General features: G+C 46.1%; 1 protein-coding gene across 1 annotated transcript in view; it reads left to right on the plus strand.

Moving 5' to 3' along the window:
• The first annotated feature begins 4,438 nt into the window (after window positions 1–4,438).
• The window catches only part of chmp4ba (charged multivesicular body protein 4Ba), a 29,048-nt gene continuing 13,856 nt past the window's right edge, over window positions 4,439–19,630 (plus strand). Inside the window, exon 1 of the mRNA XM_052031533.1 lies at window positions 4,439–4,853. Coding sequence (XP_051887493.1) covers window positions 4,670–4,853 — 184 coding nt within the window. The 5' untranslated portion in view covers window positions 4,439–4,669. The remainder of the gene's footprint in view (window positions 4,854–19,630) is intronic.

The raw sequence follows: 19,630 nt of genomic DNA on the forward strand, positions 1-19,630 counted from the left end.
AATACTTCTTACTTAACCTTGGGTTTTTATTCTGCCAAATATATGAAAGAATTTTAGAATCAATAGTGTCAAAAAAAGATTTTGGGACAAAAGTTGGAATCGCTTGAAATAAATACAAAAATTTTGGTAAAATATTCTTCTTAATCGCATTAATTCGGCCTACCAATGATAAAGACATTGGGGACCATTTAGTAAATATTTGTTTAACATGGTCAATTAAAGGCAGTAGATTAGCTTTAAATAAGTCCTTATGTTTCTTGGTAATTTTAACGCCTAAATACATAAAATAGTCAGTTACCAATCTAAAAGGTAATTGGCTATAAATTGGAATTTGCATATTTAATGGAAAAAATTCACTCTTATTAGGATTTAATCTATAGCCAGAAAAAACACTAAACTGATCTAGTAGTGATAGTATTGCGGGGATAGATTCCTCCGGATTAGAAATATAAAGTAACAGGTCATCTGCGTAGAGAGATATCTTATGAATCTTCTGTCCGCGAGTAATGCCACATATATATTTTGAAGAGTCCCAGAGTGCAATAGCCAAGGGTTCTAAAGCAATATCCAATAATAAAGGGCTTAATGGGCAGCCTTGTCTAGTACCTCGAAAAAGCCTAAACAAAGGAGATCTTTGATTATTAGTAAGTATTGAAGCCATAGGTGTATAATAAATCACTTTAGTCGCAGATTTAAATTTAGGGCTAAAATTAAATTTTTGAAGTGTAATGAATAGATATTCCCATTCGACTCTGTCAAACGCCCTTTTCAGCATCTAGTGAAACAACACATTCTGGAATTTGGGATGAAGATGTATATATAATATTCATTAATCTCCTAATATTTAAAATGTAAATAACGATTCTGAATAAATCCTGTCTGGGCTTTACCCTGCTATAGGAATGATGCCATTAAGTGCAGAAAAGATTTATGAGGATATCAAAGTCAAGTTTATTGTCATATGATGTTGTTGGGACTCAAGGGACTGAGTTATAGGGAGAGGTTGAGCAGGCTAGGAATTTATTCACCTGGAGCATAGGAGAATGAGGGGTGATCTTATAGAGGTGTATAAAATCATGAGGGGAATAGATAGGCCGAATGCACACAGTCTGTTTCCCAGGGTTGGTAAATCAAGAACCATAGGTTTAAGGTGAGAGGGGAGAGAGAGAGTGGTCTCTCTTTCACCCAGAGAGCGGTCCATATATGGAATGAGCTGCCAGAGAGTGGTTGAAGCAGGTACATTACCAACATTTAGAAGGTACGTGGGTAGGAAAGGTTTAAAGGGATATTGGCCAAACGTGGGCTAATGGGATTCTCTTGATGGGCATCTTGGTCGGCGTTGACCAGTTGGGCCGAAAGGCCTGTTTCTGAGCTGTATGGTTCTACGACTCTAGTTTTTTTATTTCTCCACCCATGGTAACCATCTCCATGAAGGCGGTTACTGTCCTCCTCACTGTTCACCACTGTTTTGTGTTATCTGCAGATTTGGAAACTGAGCCCTGTGCACTCAATTCCAAAACACAATACATCAGGAAAGGCAGAGGTGCAGACACAGAATTCCGAGGAGCTCAACATCCATTGCCCCTTTCCTGCTACTTAACCGTTTTCTAGCCATGTTGCCACAGCCTTTTTATTCCAAAGCTTTAATTGTGCCATTGCCTATTACATGGCACCTTAGCAAATGCCTTTTGGAAGTCCATATATAGCACATCAGCCACGCTTTCCTCATTGAACACAATGCCGAATTAAACTAAATCTCTTCTGCCTGTACGTGATCCATATCCCTCAATTCCCTGCATATTCATGTGTCTATCTAACGTCCTCTTAAATGCCACTATCATATCTGTTTGCAACTCTGTGTAAAAACAAAACCTACGCCACGCATCTCCTTTAAACTTTCCCCCTCTCACCTTAAATGCATGTCCTCTAATACTTGACATTTCTACCCTGGGAGAAAGGTTCTGACTATCTATCCTCTATGCCTCTCACAATCTTATAAACTTCAGCCTTCGATGCTCCAGAGAAAAATATCCGAGTTTGTCTAACCTCTCCTTATCACTCAGACCCTCTAATCCAGGCAGCATCCTGGTGAACCCCTTCTGTACTCCTTCCAAAGCCTCCACATCCTTGTTGCAATGGGCGACCAGAATTGCACACAGTATGGCCTGACCAAAGTTTTATACAGCTACAACATGACTTCCTGACTCTTATACTCGATGCCCCAACCAATGAAGGCAAGCATGTCATATGCCTTTTTAACAACCCTACCCACTCAGTGAGTCCTGTCATTAACTGTGTACTTCCACCTTACATTTCACCTCCCAAAGTGTAACACCTCTCACACTTGTTTGGACTAAACTCCATCTGCCTTTTCTCTGCCCATATCTGTAACTGATCTATATTCTGCTGTATACTTTGACAGCCCTCTACACTGTCCACAGCTCCACCAATCTTTGTGTAGTCTGCAAGCTCATCTATCTACAGTTTCATCCAAGTCACTTATATACATCACACACAACAGAAGCCCCAGCACCAATCGCTATGGAACACCACTGGTCACAAACCTCCAGAATAACACCTTTCTACCGCTATGTTCTCTATGGGAAAGCAATTTTGAATACATTCTGCCAAGTCACCGTGGACCCCATGCATCTTAACTTTCAGCCTACCATGAGGAACCTTGTTAAATGCCTTTCTAAAATCCATGTAGACAATATCCACTATCCCACCCTCCCACATCACCTCCTCAAAAAAATTCTATCAAGTTTGTGAGACATGACCAGCCCCGCTCAAAGCCATGCTGACTGTCCCTCATGAGGTCATGTTTTTCCAAATGCATGTAAATCCTATCCCTAAGAATCTTCTCCAATAGCTTCCCTACCACAGGTGTAAGGCTCACAGGCCTATAATTTCCTGGATTATCCCTATTTCCCTTCTTGAACAGAGGAAGAACATTGGGTACTCTCCAGTCCTCCAGGACCTCGCCTGTTGCTGGTGAGAATACAAGGATCTTCGTCAAGGCCCCAGCAATCTTCTCTCTTGCCTCTTTCAATAACCTGAGATGCTCTTCAAAAGACCCAGCCCCATCTCCTTCCTGCTCTCAAAATGCCCCAGCACATTAGTATGCCCCACACTGCTCTCACTATCCTCCATGTCCTTCTTGGTGAATACTAATGCAAATTGTCATTTAAATACTTGGCCCACATCCTCTGACTCAAAGCATAAATTCCCTCCTTTATCCTACAGTGGTCCCACCCTCTCCCTAGTTATCCTCTTTTTTTAATGTAAGTATAAAATGCCTTAAGATTCTCTTTAATCCTACTTGCCATGGACATTTCATGGTCCCTTTTGGCCTTCCTCATTCCCTGCTTGAGCACTTTCCTGTCATCTCTATATTCGTCAAGGGCCCTGTCTGATTTTAGCTTCCTAAACCTTACACTTCCTTTTCCTTTTTGACTAAGTTCACAACCTCTCTCGTCATCCAAGGTTCCATTACTCTGCCATCCCCATCCATCCTCTTCACTGGAACATGCTGGTCCTCAGCTCTGAATTCTGTCCTTATTATTTCTAGAATTGCTGTAACACTGAAGAAGGCCATTCAGCTGACAGAAACCATGCTAGTTCCCTGTAGATCAAGCTGTTGGGTAACTGTCCTGTTTATCAAATTTTGTGGACACATTACTGAGTGTGACTAAATTTGATTTAATGCACATAATTTACATGTGACTGTCTGCATTTTGGGGGATAATTGGTAAATTGATTTATTATTGTCACATACATTGAGGTACAGTGGAAAAACTTCGTTTTGCGTGACATCCATACAGATCATTTCACAACATCAGCAAGGAAAAAGCAATAACAGAATGAAGAATAAAGTGTTACAGTTACAGAGAAAGTGCAGAGAAGGCAGACAATAAGGTGCAAGGCCGTAATAAGGTAGATTGTGAGGTCAAGAGTCGATCTTATCGTAAGGAGGTCCATTCAATAGTCTCGTAATAGTGGGATAGAAGCTGTCCTTGAGCCTGGTGGTACGTGCTTTCAGGCTTTTGTATCTTCTGCCCGATGGGAGGGGGTAGAAGAGAGAATGTGTGGGGTCTTTGATTATGTTGGCTGCTTTACAGAGGCAGGGAGAGGTGTAGACAGAGTCCGTGGAGGGGAGGCTGGTTTCTGTGATGCGCTGGGCTGCGTCCACAACTCTCTGCAGTTTCTTGCGGTCCCGGGCAGAGCAGTTGCCGTACCAAGCCGGAGATGCATCCAGATAGGATGCCTTCTATGGTGCATCAATTAAAAATTGGTGAGTGTCAACAGGGACATCCTGATAATCTTCTTGGAAGAAGATGCAGATTTCTATCCTCTGTTTACTGACTCACTTAACTTCTTGTGATGTTATGGAAAGTTTCTGCCCCGCCCTGCTTGCGGCTCATTGGCTGACACGGGGCTGGCAACAGGCGCTGGGTCGGTCGCCTTTAAAGAATATGTGTCGTCACACCGCAAATTACCAGGGGGCGCCGCCCCCTTAAGACGCAGCGGGCGTCTTGCGTCACGGGCGCGGCCTGGTGACGGAGGTGCTGGGCCTGAGGCGGGCGGTGGTCGAGCCGAGCCCGGGCCGTGTGAGGAGATCTCGGCGGCGGATCCTATCCGACCCGACCCGACCCGGCCCGGCCTCACCATGAGCGTCTTCGGCAAGCTGTTCGGCACGGCCGCCAAGGCGGGCAAGGGGCCGAGCCCGCAGGAGGCCATCCACCGGCTGCGGGAGACCGAGGAGATGCTGACAAAGAAGCAGGAGTTTCTGGAGAAGAAGATCGACCAGGAGCTGCTGACGGCCAAGAAGCACGGCACCAAGAACAAGCGGGGTACGGGGGGGACTGGGGGGGGCACCAAGAACAAGCGGGGTACGGGGACCGGGGGGGGGCACCAAGAACAAGCGGGGTACGGGGACCGGGGGGGGCACCAAGAACAAGCGGGGTACGGGGGGGCACCAAGAACAAGCGGGGTACGGGGGGGGCACCAAGAACAAGCGGGGTACGGGGACCGGGGGGGGCACCAAGAACAAGCGCGGTACGGGGGGGGGGACCGGGGGGGCACCAAGAACAAGCGGGGTACGGGGGGGACCGGGGGGGGCACCAAGAACAAGCGGGGTACGGGGGGGCACCAAGAACAAGCGGGGTACGGGGGGGGACCGGGGGGGGCACCAAGAACAAGCGGGGTACGGGGGGCACCAAGAACAAGCGGGGTACGGGGACCGGGGGGGGCACCAAGAACAAGCGGGGTACGGGGACCGGGGGGGGCACCAAGAACAAGCGCGGTACGGGGGGGGACCGGGGGGGCACCAAGAACAAGCGGGGTACGGGGGGGACCGGGGGGGGCACCAAGAACAAGCGGGGTACGGGGGGGCACCAAGAACAAGCGGGGTACGGGGGGGGACCGGGGGGGGGCACCAAGAACAAGCGGGGTACGGGGACTGGGGGGGGCACCAAGAACAAGCGGGGTACGGGGGGGGACTGGGGGGGCACCAAGATCAAGCGGGGTACGGGGGGGACCGGGGGGGGCACCAAGAACAAGCGGGGTACGGGGGGGGCACCAAGAACAAGCGGGGTACGGGGGGGGACCGGGGGGGGCACCAAGAACAAGCGGGGTACGGGGGGGCACCAAGAACAAGCGGGGTACGGGGGGGGCACCAAGAACAAGCGGGGTACGGGGGGGGACCGGGGGGGGCACCAAGAACAAGCGGGGTACGGGGACCGGGGGGGGGCACCAAGAACAAGCGGGGTACGGGGGGGGACTGGGGGGGCACCAAGATCAAGCGGGGTACGGGGGGGACCGGGGGGGGCACCAAGAACAAGCGGGGTACGGGGGGGGCACCAAGAACAAGCGGGGTACGGGGGGGGACCGGGGGGGGCACCAAGAACAAGCGGGGTACGGGGGGGGCACCAAGAACAAGCGGGGTACGGGGGGGCACCAAGAACAAGCGGGGTACGGGGGGGGCACCAAGAACAAGCGGGGTACGGGGGGGGCACCAAGAACAAGCGGGGTACGGGGGGGCACCAAGAACAAGCGGGGTACGGGGGGACCGGGGGGGCACCAAGAACAAGCGGGGTACGGGGACCGGGGGGGGCACCAAGAACAAGCGGGGTACGGGGACCGGGGGGGGCACCAAGAACAAGCGGGGTACGGGGGGGGACTGGGGGGGGCACCAAGAACAAGCGGGGTACGGGGACCGGGGGGGCACCAAGATCAAGCGGGGGACTGGGGGGGCACCAAGATCAAGCGGGGTACGGGGGGGCACCAAGAACAAGCGGGGTACGGGGGGGCACCAAGAACAAGCGCGGTACGGGGGGGGGACCGGGGGGGCACCAAGAACAAGCGGGGTACGGGGGGGCACCAAGAACAAGCGGGGTACGGGGGGGGGACCGGGGGGGGCACCAAGAACAAGCGGGGTACGGGGGGGGACTGGGGGGGCACCAAGAACAAGCGGGGTACGGGGGGGCACCAAGAACAAGCGGGGTACGGGGACCGGGGGGGGCACCAAGAACAAGCGGGGTACGGGGACCGGGGGGGCACCAAGAACAAGCGCGGTACGGGGGGGGGACCGGGGGGGCACCAAGAACAAGCGGGGTACGGGGGGGGCACCAAGAACAAGCGGGGTACGGGGGGGACCGGGGGGGGTACCAAGAACAAGCGGGGTACGGGGGGGACTGGGGGGGCACCAAGAACAAGCGGGGTACGGGGGGGCACCAAGAACAAGCGGGGTACGGGGGGGCACCAAGAAAAAGTGGGGTCCAGGGACCGGGGGGGGCACCAAGAACAAGCAGGGTACGGGGGGGGGGACCGGGGGGGCACCGAGAACAAGCGGGGTACGGGGGGGTCCGGGGATGGTGGGGGCACCGAGAACGTGAGGTATGGGGGGGGCCGGCACCAAGAACAAGCGGGGTACGGGGGGGCACCAAGAACAAGTGGGGTGCAGGGGGCCGGGGTACGGGGGGCCGGCACCAAGAACAAGTGGGGTCCGGGGGGTCCAGCACCAAGAACAAGTGGGATACGGGGGGGGGCCGGCACCAAGAACAAGCGGGGTACGGGGGGGACCAGCACCGAGAACAGGGGGGGTCCGGGGACCCGGGGGGTGGTCCGGCACCGAGAACAGGGGATGTCCAGGGGGGCCCAGCACCGAGAACAAGCGGGCTACCGGTCTGCGGGGCCGGCCTGGGGGTGGGGGATCCGGGGGTCAGAGCTGGGCCGGAGGTGGGGACAGAGGTATGGCTGAGGGAAGGGGATTGGGGACGGGGGAGGACCGGCCCGGGGGAGGGCAGAGCTGGGCTGGGAGGGGGGAATCGGGGACCTGGGGTAAGGGGAAACCGGACCAGGACTGGGGGTGACCCGGAGTGGGGGTGGCATTTGGAGCCGGGTGGGGGGGGGGAGGGGGTGTGCAATGGGGGGGAGGGGCTGGGGAGGCGGAGGGGTGGGTGGGTTCGGCAGTGTGACCGGGAGTGGTGGTGGGGTGGGTCTGGAAACAGGCCGACACAGGGATCGATAATCAATCGTGGGGGGGGTGGAAGTTGGGGGTCTATAGGGCCCTATATAATTAATTCTGATCTATTATATAAGGCCCTATCGACCCCCCGCTGTCGGGCCCTATATAATTGATCAGAATTAAATATAATCTATTAATGACAATGAACCTTTCAAGGGAAACTAAACTTCGGTGTGAATCTTCCACAAGACGTGTTTATTGTCCAGTTATTTTTGATAATGTTTAATTATAGTCAGCAGTTTATTCAAATTCAACGTGTTTACTTTTTTTCTGTAAAACTGAGAGTTTAGGTGATGCTAAACTTTGATTAGATTAGAGCTTGAACTTCTTACGTTTTTAAAATTAAGTCTAAGTCTAGGTATTAATTTGTGAAAATGGGATGTCATTAAATTAAAAATAAACTATTAAAGAACAACATCGATTAAAACATTATAACTAAATATTGAAAGGTTAAACAAAGGATCAAATTGTAAATCTTGGTGTGTTGGAAAAATATTGGTGAAATTAAATATTTTGATAGGGATCTAGAAAAATATCCACTAAAAATGTAGGCCTGACATTCTACCTGACAGAATAAATGATAAATGGTTTGATGCCAACATCTTTCCTTATTAATAACTCCTTTACCATTCAAAATTCTCATGCAAAATTGCGTTAGGTGTCAGCTGTCTCCATTACACTCTCTTCTAATTCTTAACCTTGTTGGTTCAAGTTTCACTCCGGAGTGTTGACAGTCTAGGGTGACATAAAAGGAAATTTCTGTAAAAGGAATTTCATTGTTGGAAGTGTGTCTTCAGGTTGAGGTCCCATCTGACCTGTGCACAAACTTAAAAGATTCCATGACTCACTCTTTCCAAGGTGACCAATATTTGTTACCAAAATCAGATTATCTGGTTGTCCTCATGTTAGGATCTTGCTGTACACAAATTACTGCTGTCTTTCCTAAATTGCAACAGTATGTCCAAAAATACTTAATAGGTAAAAAGTGCTTTTGGATGTTCTGAGGCAGGGAGGAGGGTGGTGAAGGTTCTGTGGAAACCAGTTTTACTTGAGGTGAACTCTTATGTGCCGATCTATGGAACTTCAGTGACTCCACTTTAGTATTAAACAAAACGTATGGAAGCAGGAAAAACACTTGGCCTATCGGGCTCACTACTTTTATAACTGCTCTCTGATGGATTACCGTGAGGAGAAATGGCAGATGGAGTTTAATCGGGACAAATGTGAGATGATGCATTTTGGGAGGTCAAATGCACAAGGGGAATGTACAGTAAATGGCAGGATCCTTAGGAGCATTTATGTATTGAGAGTTCTTGGGTGCAAGTCTATAGCTTGCTGAAAGTGGCAACACAAGTGGGTATGATGGTAAAGAAGGTGTATGGCATACATGCCTTCATTGGTTGGGGCATTCGGTATAAAAGGTGGGAAGTCATGTTGCAGCTGTATAAAACTTTGGTTTGGCCACATTTGGAGTACTGCGTGCGGTTCTGGTCATCACGATACAGAAAGGATGTGGAAGCTTTGGAGAGGGTGCAGAAGAAGCTCACCAGGACGTTGCCTGGATTGGAGTTAATTAGCTGTGAGGAGAGGTTGAACAAACGTGGATTGTTTTCTCTGAAGTGTTGGAGGCTGAGGGGCGACATGATAGAAGTTTATAAAATTATGAGAGGCTTAGATCGTCAGTTTTTCCCCAGGGTGGAAATATCAAATACGCAAGGCCAGAGCTTTGTGGGGAGGTATATGGGTCACGTGCAGGCAGATGGGATTAGTTTACATTGGCATCATGGTCGGTGCAGACAGTGGACCAAAGGTCCTGTTCCTATGCTGTAAAGTTCTATGTTCCATCAGTTTTTTGCATCAATGCTTCATCTTTGAATTATCTTTTGAATACAGAAAACAAGATGGTTTTTGTTGAATGAAAAAAAATTTTTAAGGTTCCAGAGCACTAATCAAAGAAGCAAGGAAGAGTTTTTCCCAATATCTCAGCCAACATTTAACTTTCAGTGGCATCACAAACTCCCAGTGATTTACTGACTGTTTATTTCTAGGTATATGTGTGGGGACGTTTTGTATTGCCTTTTCCATTTCCTACATAATGGTGGTCAGATATTATTGATAATCATGAAATGCAGATTGTTGTTCAAAAAGTAATAAATTGGCACATTGATCTGATGTCTTTTCACCCAATGATAAAGGACTGAGTACTCCTCCACTACAGTTCTCTCAGCCAAAGGTCTGCCATTGTTTTTTTACTGCCCTCTCTGCTTCCTGGTTCGGCAACATTTCAGTTTCAAAATTCTCGTCCCAAGTTTTCATTTTCAAGTAGTTGTATAGACTATACGCTCTCTCTCTTTTTAAAAGAAAAACAATTTTGTTTTTGAGCAGGCTCGCATTTAGTGTCTGTTATGATTTGTTTGATATCAGTCCTGTGGATTGACTTTTGATACTTTCTTGGAGGCAATATTTGTCTGCTGTTTGTCTGGTTAGTCTGCAGCTTAAGTTATGTGGGAAATGGGTGTATATTTCCCACACGTCATGAATCCATTTGAAACATGATCTTTGTGCTGTGAGCTATTAAAGCAAAGTCTATTGGAGTAAACCTTCAACAGAACAACCTTCTTGTAAACTTAACTGGATGTGAGTTTTTCCCCCTGTGAAACTTGCATCAGTGTTTCTCCTTCATGTGGCTTGTTTGATGAGGAAAGGAAGTGGTTGTAGTTTATTAGTGGAATAGCCCTCTCTAGTTCTGTGCCTAGTCTTGTGAGCAGATGATCTTTGAACTGTGAGGCTTAATTCCAGCATTGGCAGCCTAACCGTGTGTCCACAAGTTTCTATTTTTTTAAATCTAGATCCATGGTTCTAACACATCTTGCTGTTATTGTTCTGCCTTTCAATTGACGATGTTTGAACTTGGACATAATTCCTTGCTTCCACATATGTTGTAGATGCTGGGTCTTCCCAGGGGCTTTCTTTAGAAAGGCAGTGGTTCTGGGGTGAGTGAGGGACTGTTGGTTCTGACTGATTAAGGGGACAAAGTCACTCTGGTGAATTATTCTTATTTTAAGATCCGCTATGAGAAGTCTATGGTGACTTCAGTCATTATATACTTTGACACTTCAGACTTGGCTATTTCATTGCTTTCTGTGCTGGCACATACACCTCAGCTTATTCAGCACTCTGTAACCACACACACCTCATTTGCTCATTATCTTAGCTTATAGCTCTTGGTTTCAGCTTCCCTTACCATCGACGGATGTACTTTCACCACCTATGCCTAGTGTTCTGTCACTAAGTCCTCATCATTTCTTCAACTTTCTTTTCTGTTAAAACAATTCTTTAATGCATCAGTTTGATCGAGGTATAGATCACCCTGTTAAAGCAATCTTCCTTTGATTTAGTATTGAAATTTTTATTTCCCTGAAATACTTAGGGCTGTTTTATCATTCATCCATGCAGTCTAACTATTGTTTTCCTGTCATGTTTATTAACAAGGTTATAATTAATTTTAAATTGTTTGCACTAAGTCTGTTACCCATAAAAGAGAATACAGATCATAAAATATGAGCCAGTTTAAATAGTCTTGCACCGTGGAATGTTGGTTATATGATGTCTCCAGCCTCAAACTCATTTTCTCTTGATGCTTTCCAAGCTTTTTCAAGACTTGACTGGAATTATTTGTGTTTTAAAGGAATTGTGCAGATTAAATGAAGGATTTGTTTGGTTTGTGGGTCTGGATCTCGGCACGCCAGAGGAATCACAGGCAGTAGGGCTTATAAAATGATTCCCTGCCTGCATAAACCCAAATGGCAAGCCACCCATAAAACTAGAAGTGAATGCCAAGCCGATATTGCAGTAATAAAGTTGAGATTAGCCCTAATTCAGTTGCCAGTTTGAACAGGCAGTGTTCAGTCCATGAATGAATTATGCAAACGTCTTCATTCTCTTTCATATGTATATACTATGGCTTATTCTGAAAAACATCCTTCTTACTACAAACTCCATATATCACCAATGCATATACTCTAAAAACACCTTTTGTGTTTTATTGTGTAGGTATTCAGGCAACACACTTGCTTATTTGTAATGTGCACCTTTCCTTCAGAGTTCAAGAGGTAAATCTTTGTGGTAAAGAGCCTGCTGATTTGCACATTTAGACACACACAAGCATTTTAGCGTGTATTTCATATCTTGAATGGCTATAAACATAAATATAGTCTATATATATGATTAGGAAAAGAGACACTATTGTTTGGGAAAGTTAAGGTTTTTTTGAAAGAAAATGTGTTTTATTGTATTGTACGTAGGTGTAATAGTGGACCAGATGAGGGAAGTCCTATTGATGCAGATTTTGAATTTTTAGAAGGCATTTGATAAAGTATCACACCAGAGGTTGCTCTGGAAGGTGAGAGCTCATTAATCAGGGTAATAGCTCAGCAGCTTAATTAGTGATTGGGAAAACAGGTGGATATAGAGGGTTCACTTTCACGGTGGCTGTTTGTGGCTAGTTGGTTGAGGTTCTATATTTCTGTTCACAGGATGGGTATTGCTGACGTATCCAGCAGATGTTGCCATCCATAATTGTCCTCGAAGGTGGGGATGAACTGTTTTCATCAACTACTGAATTTCGTATGCTGAAAGTGCTTGCTCAGTGTCGTTGGATAAGAAGTCCGAACACTTTTACCCGGTGAAGTGCTGGCAAAATATTTCCAAGTTGACATGGTGTGTGACTTGGAGGGATACTTGTTTGCTCAGGCCTGTGTAAACAACAGAGATGAGGGACTTATTGTAATATACCAAAGTTTGCTGCTGGTGTAAATCTAAATGAGGAGCTGCAAAGGTATACTTGAGTTAAATGATTGGGCAAGAAGGTGGTGGATGAAGTAACAGCTTTAATGTGGTATCTTCTGTAATGGAGTTTTAAAATTTTTGGGCAATATGGTAACCAGCAGATAAATTCAACTGAATGGCCACTTAGCATAGACGGTTTCTTGGAGTTTATATAGATCTTTCTTGTATCATTGTGAAATGCTGTAATTTTTGGAATGCATAGTTCAGCTCCAGCGTTCTGTGGTGAATACAGTGAATCTCCTTGGTTGTGGACACTGAATGCTGAGTTTGGTATTGGTTTATTATTGTCACTTGTACCGAGGTACAGTGAAAAGCTTGTCTTACAAACTGATGGTACAGGTCAATTCATTACACAGTGCAGTTACATTGAGTTAGTACAAAGTGCATTGATGTAGTACAGGTAAAAACAGTAACAGTACAGAGTAAAGTGTCACAGCTACAGAGAAAGTGCAGTGCAATAAGGTACAAGGTCACAACAAGGTAGATTGTGAGTTCATAGTCCATCTCATTGTATAAAGGAACCGTTCAATCGTCTTATCACAGTGGGGTAGAAGCTGTCCTTAAGTCTAGTGGTACGTGCCCCCAGGCACCTGTATCTTTTATTCGATGGAAGAGGAGAGTAGAGAGTGTCCCGGGTGGGTGGGGTCTTTGATTATGCTGGCTGCTACATCAAGACGACGAGAGGTAAAGACAGAGTCCAAGGAGGGGTGGCTGGTTTCCGTGATACGCTGGGCTGTGTCTACAACTCTCTGCAGTTTCTTGCGGTCCTGGGCAGAGCAGTTGCCATACCAAGCCGTGATACATCCAGATAGGATGCTTTCTGTGGTGCATCAGTAAAAGTTGGTGAGAGTCAAAGGGGACAAACCAAATTTCTTTAGCCTCCTGAGGAAGTAGAGGTGCTGGTGAGCTTTCTTGGCCGTGGCATCTAAGTGATTTGATCTGGACAGGCTGTTGGTGATGTTCACTCCCAGGAACTTGAAGCTGTCAACCCTCTCAACCTCAGCACCATTGATGTACACAGGTGCATGTACACCGCCCCCTTTCCTGAAGTCAATGACTAGCTCTTTTGTTGACATTGAGGGAAAGGTTGTTGTCATGACACCATTCCACTAAGCTCTCTATCTCCTTCCTGTACTCCGACTCATCGCTGTTTGAGATACGGCCTACAACGCTATCACAATCTGGCCTCATTTGTACACATGACATTTGGGTGTGGTGTTGTTAGATCACAGCCCCGAAACTACCATGTTTTTTGTTTAAACAAGTCATTCCTTGTTTATTTTTAGCTTTACACAGTAAGGAATAGAATAGAACCAGGCAGTGGTAGAGTTGCGCTGCTCTGTTTCCTCCATTTTGGCAGAGACATGAGTCATCCCTGTTGCACATGAATCATCAGAGCAGGTTATTTCTGTCGTCCCCACTAATTTATTCCTTTCCTGTTGCATCTGAAATTTCAGTTTCAAAGAACTTAGTAGGATTTATTAATGTGCTTTATAAAGTACCCATTCACTTTCTTAATATTTCCCTGGCACCTCTTCCCTACTAAAGGTGCTGACTGATGAGAATTTATGGCTCCACTAATTGTTACTCTCCGCTCCTTCAATAGTGAGTTTGGACAACAAGGGTTAAGAAATAAAAGCAGGAGTAAGTCATTCAGCTGCTCATTCAGTATGACGTGGCTGATTTTTTGCCTCAGCTCCTGTTTCCTGCATTAAACTTTGAAAAATTTTTAGGTATGAAAGTAATCAAATCTCTGAAATATGGTAATTGAGTCTCATGCTCTCAGAGAATTTTGAAGATCCTCCTGCTCTCTGGATAAAGAAGTTTCTTTTGGCCTTTGTCCTGAATGGTTGACCCCTATACTTTTAGACTGGGACCCCTGGTTCTAGATACCCCAGCCAAGGGGAAACAACATTCCTGCATTTAACTTCCATTGCAAGCTTTTATGTCTCGAGATCTAGATAAGATATCGTTATTAGTCATGCGTACATTGAAACACACGGTGCGATGCATCTTTTTGCATAGAGTGTTCTGGGGGCAGCCCGCAAGTGTTGCCACGCTTCTGGTGCCAACTTAGCATGCCCACAACTTCCTAACTTGTACGTCTTTGGAATGTGGGAGGAAACTGGAGCACCCAGAGGAAACCCACGCAGACATGGGGAGAACATACAAACTCCTTACACAGCGGCTGGAAGTGAACCCAGGTTGGTGGCGCTGTAATAGCGTTACACTAACCGCTATGCTACCATGCCTGCCCACATGAGTGTCAGGCGATGACCATTTCCAACAGGAGAGAATCTCAGAATCAGATTTATTATCACTGACATACTAAGATTATGTCGTGAAATTTGTTTTGCAGCAACAGTACAGTGCAAGACACAAAGACATAAAAATTACCATGTTACAAAACTAAATAGTGCAAAAGAGGAATAACGAGGTAGTGTTCGTGGGTTCATGGACCATTCAGAAATCTGATGGCAGAGGGGAAGAAGCTGTTCCTGAAACGTTGAGTGTGGGTCTTCAGTCTCCTGTACTTCTGCCCTGATGGTAGTATCGTGAAGAATCTATGCACTTGGGCACTGACGGAATAGTGGCAAGTAACTCGAACTATAGAATTGATAGGCAATAACTATTTCCAACAGGAGAAAGCCTAACTACCGACTTTTGCTATATTCAATGGCAGTACTGATGTTGAGTCTCCTACGATCATTGGCCTGAAATTCATTTGGAGGAGCCACATAAGTAGTGTGGCAATGAAAGCAGGGCCAGGAGCTGGGTGTGCTGCAGCAAGTGACTTGCCTGCTGACACACCAGAGCCTCTCCATCATCTACAAGGCTTGTACCAAGTGGTAGTTGATTGAATGTGAGTTATTATACAATGCGGTTTCACTGCAGTTTATAACTGGAGAGTTTGCGTGTGCTTATTTTGCCAATAGACTTCACTTCAATGGCCTTTTCTCAGACTTTCAATTGCATTGTAAGATTGGCTGACTTCAGAATCATTATAATTAGTTACACGGGAAGCATTCAGAAGTTCTATCAGTAAGCAATAGAAGCTGTTGCTGAACATCTCCCTAAACATTAAATTAGCATGCATCAGCACGGATCTTAAAGATTCCCATATTTATGGTTTAAAGTGGGACTCTTGTCTCTGGATCACAGATGCAAGAGTTACTGATGTTTAGGCAAATGTGCCAGTAAAGACTGTCTGCTGTGGGGCATCTGTTTTCTGAGCCGGAAATGTTCTTTGGTAGCATTGCTCGTTTTTCTTTGTTTTGCTGGCGAAACCACATACAGTGCCTTCCTGAAGAGCTATTCAATAGCACATTTCATGAGAGTAAGGGGGAAGCATTTGTTTTTGCCTCTTGATTCTTTTAATTATGGCTTGATTTCAATCTTGATACTGTGGGCATTTGCTGACTGCAGATTAGGTTATTATTTATGTGATCCAGCTGTGTGTTTACAAGGGTTGGAGGCAAACTACACTGTATTTGAATTCTATTAAAACCAAGTCTGTTCATAAATGGACCCCTTTACCAGTCTAGCAAATGGCTTCCAGAATCTGACAGAACATAGAAAGCCATTCAGCCCACTGAGTCTGACTGTGCTGATTCTTTGATAGAGCCATCCGATTAGACTTTGACCCTGTTTAGTGCTACCCTACAGAACACTGATTCATTATGGAACTCTTGGTCGTGGACTCCTCTACACTTTTCTGGGGGAGAAAAAAGTTATCTGCATGGGCTGTGTGATGCAACACCAGGAACTTGCCACAGATCCCTGCCCTTTGCTGATACTGACACAGCAATGAAATGGTGATCTCATCATTGTGAGGCTCAGTGTTGAGCGAACCATCAAGGCAGTGTGCAGAGGGTGCCACCCAGGGTTGGTGTTGGGTGAACTGAGGCAGGCAGTACAGTCACGCAGATGCAGGGCTCACTGGTACACTCTAGCATGCACAGTGAATGTGGCTGTTTCTGGGTACTAGCAGCAGCTGCCCCATGTGTTGACAAACTGCCCAGATCCTACGCCTCTCTCATTACCATCTGTTGGATGTAATGGAAGCTGCTATCTCCCATTCTGTTTGGTTTCACAGCTCTGCCCAGCTCAGAGACTTCTCTGTGGTAACAAGCTCATAGGCCACAACCACGACTGAGTACTAGCTGTTACTAATAACTAGAATGGCCCTTAACCCAACCCCAGCCATTGCACATTGTCTCAATGACTCACCAAATCATGTGGTACTTTTAACTGTTTCATTGCTGAGACCTTGACCATGTTCCCAGCTTGGGGGGGGAGGAGAGAGGCAGGGATTGTGCCAGATCTCCAGCACAGCAGCATCGTCACTAACACATCTCTGTATAAGGACACCTTTAGTGCTGATGCCAGTAGCACTCTCAATCTTGGGAATGTATCCCCGTAAAGCTGAGTACAAATGTAGTCGGGCTTGCCTGAGCCTTCCCCACAGCGATGGATAAATTCACAGAGCTATTTTGTATGGTTAAATCACTTTCTGGCTGTTCCGGAATAATTCTCCCTCACATTGCTGTTTTTTAACTGGATAATGAAAACCGAGAATTGCCAACAGTCTTGCTCGATCTGGTCTTCATTTATAGGTTTGGTAAACTTGGCATTCGAGAGTCACAAACAAGGGTTATATTTGCTGCAGATTATTTGATCAAAAGTGTTTAAGATTTATTAAGGAGGAACCCATCTAGATAACTGATCTATAGATTTTTGGATTTGATCATCATATGGATATTAAGGGAATTAGAAGATATGATGAAACAAACAAGCTGCTGGAGGAACTCAGCGGGTCGAGCAAGTTCCTCCCGCTGAGTTCCTCTAGCAGATTGTTTGTTGCTTCAGATTCCAGCACCTGAAGTCTCTGGTGTCTCCAGCAGGAGATATGGATTTATTACAGCCTGAAGTAGATCAACTGTGATCTTATTGGGGCAGGCATGAAGGGCCAGATGTTGTGTTAATGTGCCATCCTTTCCTGGCCTGATATCCATATTGCATGAAAAAAAATTGATAAGATTTCAAACAAGAGACTGTTATTTGCCTTATTTTTATGTAAGGGTTGAGGATCAGCCAAGAGATGGAAACAAGAGAGGAGGAATAAATAAGTAATTTCCACATTAGCAGGCTGTTATGAGAGGTGTCAGAACAATGAGTACTGGGCCCTCAACCACCTCCAATTTATGCGAATGAGTTGTGTGAGAAGATGACAAAATGTTTCCTTTGCTGATGATACAAATTTAAGTGGGAAAGTGAGCAATGAAAAGCAGGTGGTCTGGTTAAGTGAGCACTGAGGGGTTAGAATATAATGTGAGAAAGTGTAAGGTTATCCAATTTGGCAAGAAAAGAAAACAATTTTTTTAATGTTAAAAAACCAGTAAACATCAGTGTACCGAGAGCCCTTGAGGTACTGGTTCGTGAGGTGCAGGAAGTGAACATGCACGTACATGTAGCAGCTGGGAAGGTTCGTAGAACATTGGCCTTTATTGAAAGGAGGTTAGAGTACAAAAGCAACAAAATCCAGCTAACATTGTACAGGGCAAGCTGAGACTTCATTTTGACTCTTATCTATAGTTCTGTTTTTTACTACCTAAAGTTGTTCATTTTGAAGTCAATGGGACATCAATTCACTGGATTGCTGGATAGGAGGGGATTATTCTATGAAGAGCAAGAGCAAGGTTGGTGTATACGAGCTGAATTTTACAAGAATGAGAGGCAACGTCAAGATTCTGAGAGCGGTTGACAGGGTAGATGCCAAGAGATTGTTTACTCCAGCTGGAGAGGCTACAACCAGGGGGTATAGTTGCAGGATAGGGGATGGGCCATTTAGAACTGCTTCATGAATAAAGTTAGAAATCTTTGGTGTTCTCTAACCTTGAGGGATGTGGGTACTCAAGGTTGTGATCAATAGACATTTGGACACCCAAGGAAATTGGAAGGTACAAGTTTAAGTGGGGAAGTAAGGCATCGGATTAGCCCATGATCATGTTGACTGATGGACCTGTCCCTGGAATGGATGGAAATGGGGCAGTGGTGAGAACTGGTGGTTTATGGCTGCTCTTCTATTTCTGCTAATTTTCATTGTGTAAAGAAAACTCCTTACAGCGGGTAAAATTTCTGGAAATAGAGGGTGCAATTTTGACCTTGTTGATTTGAAAAGCTTGGAGTGAACCAGCAACTAGCTTTTAGGTTTTAGTTTCTATTTCCATTGACGTCACTTGTTAACAACAAAAATCAGGAGAGATGAAGGTGAGCTGCCGATTCGTCAGGATCCATTTTACACCATCATACAAAGTCAGCATTGTCCTCAAGGGGTTTAAAATGTTGTGTGTGCGTGCATACGTGTTTGCGTGTATGTAGAGGAATAACATACAGTAAAACAGCAATTCCTGCTGGGAGACGTGCAGTTTTTAAGTAAAACAAAATTGATGTCCACTGAACTCTATTGTTGAGAACCATGGCATGTTCCAGTAAGAAGAAAGGGAGAGTATGGCAAGGTAAGGGAACCTTGGATGACGAGGGAGCTTGTGAATTTAGTCGCAAGGAGACAGGAAGCTACTGTAAAGTTTAGGAAGCTAAATCAGGCAGGGCCCTTGAAGGGGGTGGGGGGGAGGTTGGTGGAAGAAAGCTAGAAAGGAGGAGATTGAGGGCCAAAAGGGGCCTGAAATGTCCTTGACAAGTGGGATTGAAGAGAATCCTAAGGCATTTTATACTTGCATTAAAATAAGAGGATTACAAGGGAGAGAGGGTAGGATCAGTCGAGGATAAATGAGGGAATTTGTGCTTGGAGTCAGAGGATGTGGGCAAGGTACTGAACAAGTACTTTGCATTGGTGGAGGATAGTGAGAGCAGTGTGGGCATGCTAATGTGCTAGGCATTTTCAGATCAAGAAGTTGGTGGTGCTTGGTCTCTTGAAAATCATTAAGGCGGATATGTCCCCAGGACCTGATGGGATACATCCCAGGTTATTGAAAGAGGCGAGAGAGGAGATTGCTGGGGCCTTGACTAAGATCCTTGTATACTCAGTAGCAACACGTGAGGTCCCAGAGGACTGGAGAGTAGCTAATGTTGTTCCTCTGTTCAAGAAAGGAAATAGGGATAATCCAGGAAAATGTAGGCTAGATTCTTAGGAATAGGATTTGCACGCATTTGGAAAAGCATGGCCTGATTAGGGGCAGTCAGTGTGACTTTGTGCAGGGCAGGTCATGTCTTACAAACTTGATTGTGTTTGAG

Source organism: Pristis pectinata, chromosome 16, assembly GCF_009764475.1.
Source record: "Pristis pectinata isolate sPriPec2 chromosome 16, sPriPec2.1.pri, whole genome shotgun sequence".
NCBI lineage: Eukaryota > Metazoa > Chordata > Chondrichthyes > Rhinopristiformes > Pristidae > Pristis > Pristis pectinata.